This window comes from Sphaeroforma arctica (genome assembly GCF_001186125.1).
Source record: "Sphaeroforma arctica JP610 unplaced genomic scaffold supercont1.3344, whole genome shotgun sequence".
Taxonomy (NCBI): domain Eukaryota; class Ichthyosporea; order Ichthyophonida; genus Sphaeroforma; species Sphaeroforma arctica.
In genome coordinates, this window is record NW_014037214.1 from 1 (window position 1) to 1564 (window position 1564).

A 1564-nucleotide genomic window follows, 5' to 3' on the forward strand; every position below is an offset into this window, starting at 1 on the left:
ATAANACACACACAACACACACACACACACACACACACACACACACACACACACATATATATATATATAGTTATTTATAGATTTATGGATTGTCGATGTATGTATGTATTTATATAGGTGCGCGTATGTTTATGCGTGAATTTGATCCTGGGACTATAGAAATGCATGTATGTATATATTTTATATAGTATATATATATATATATTTACACACACCCACACACACTCACACACACTCACATATATAGATATATGTATATATACATACATATATATATATATATATATATATATATATCATATAAGCTCGGTTGTATGGGTTTCATTTTGCGCAAATACACTCTTGCGTGTGATTAGGTAAGTTTAAATTTGTCTGGGCAATTCAGGGTGTTTTATGCTTGAAGTGAAAATAACTAGTGCAGACGATTTGCATGAAGATAGTATATTAAATACATTCATGCGTATATCATGGGGTCTATTTACATATAAACGCATATATACCCGCACGTGTCCTGTATTTGTGTGCAATGCCCATAAACATTTTTCCGAATGCTGATTCTATATTCTGCTTCCTGACCACAACACATGGTGTATTGACTGCATCCACCCTATCTCTGACTCAAACCCGCAACAAGCAGATCTTTGTGTTGAACTGCGGCAGTAGCAGCATTAAATACCAACTGGTGGGCGTGACTGACCCAGAAACTCCCCCCACTGTCTACTGCTCAGGCCTGGTGGAGCGCATAGGCGAAAGCGTCAGCAAGTTTACGCACAAGAGGTGTGTGAGTCACATGTGTATAAGGGGTGTGTGGCGAGTCACATGTGTATAAGAGGTATCTGGGTCACATGTGTATAAGGGGTGTGTGGTAAGTCACAAGTGTATAAGGGGTGTGTGGTGAGTCACATGTGTATAAGGGGTGTGGTGAGTCACATGTGTATACGGGGTGTGAGGTGATTCACATGTGTATAAGAGGTGTGTGAGCCACATGTGTATAAGTGGTGTGTGGCGAGTCACATGTGTATAAGTGGTGTGTGAGTCACATGTGTATAGGGTGTGTGTGGTGAGCCACATGTGTATAAGAGGCGTGTTGGTTACATGTGTATATGTGGTGTGGGGTGAGTCACAAGTGTATAAAACCCTAAAACCACATGTGTACAAGGTGTGTGTGGGTCACATGTGTATAAGTGGTGTGCGGTGAGTCACATATGTATAAGTGGCGTGTGGTGAGTCACATGTGTATAAGAGGTGCGTGGGTCACACGTGTATAAGGGGTGTGTGGTGAGTCACATGTGTATAAGGGGTGTGTGGTGAGTCACATATGTATAAGTGGTGTGGTGAGTCACATGTGTATAAGTGGTGTGTGGCGAGTCACATGTGTATAAGGGGTGTGTGGTGAGTCACATGTGTATAAGGGGTGTGTGTTGAGTCACATGTGTATATGGGGTGTGTGGTGAGTCACATGTGTATAAGTGGTGTGTGGTGAGTTACATGTGTTTAAGTTGTGTGTGGTGAGTCACATGTGTATAAGGGGTGTGTGATGAGTCACATGTGTATAAGAGTTGTG

The 1564-nt window shown here is 41.7% G+C and overlaps 1 protein-coding gene across 1 annotated transcript; it reads left to right on the top strand.

Moving 5' to 3' along the window:
- Positions 1 to 526: 526 nt before the first annotated feature.
- SARC_13484 (hypothetical protein) lies at positions 527 to 777 on the top strand (the record flags this gene model as incomplete). The annotated part of the gene is made up of 1 exon (XM_014292385.1): positions 527 to 777. A coding segment is annotated over one exon (251 nt), but the record flags the coding sequence as incomplete, so codon positions are not given.
- Positions 778 to 1564: the final 787 nt, after the last annotated feature.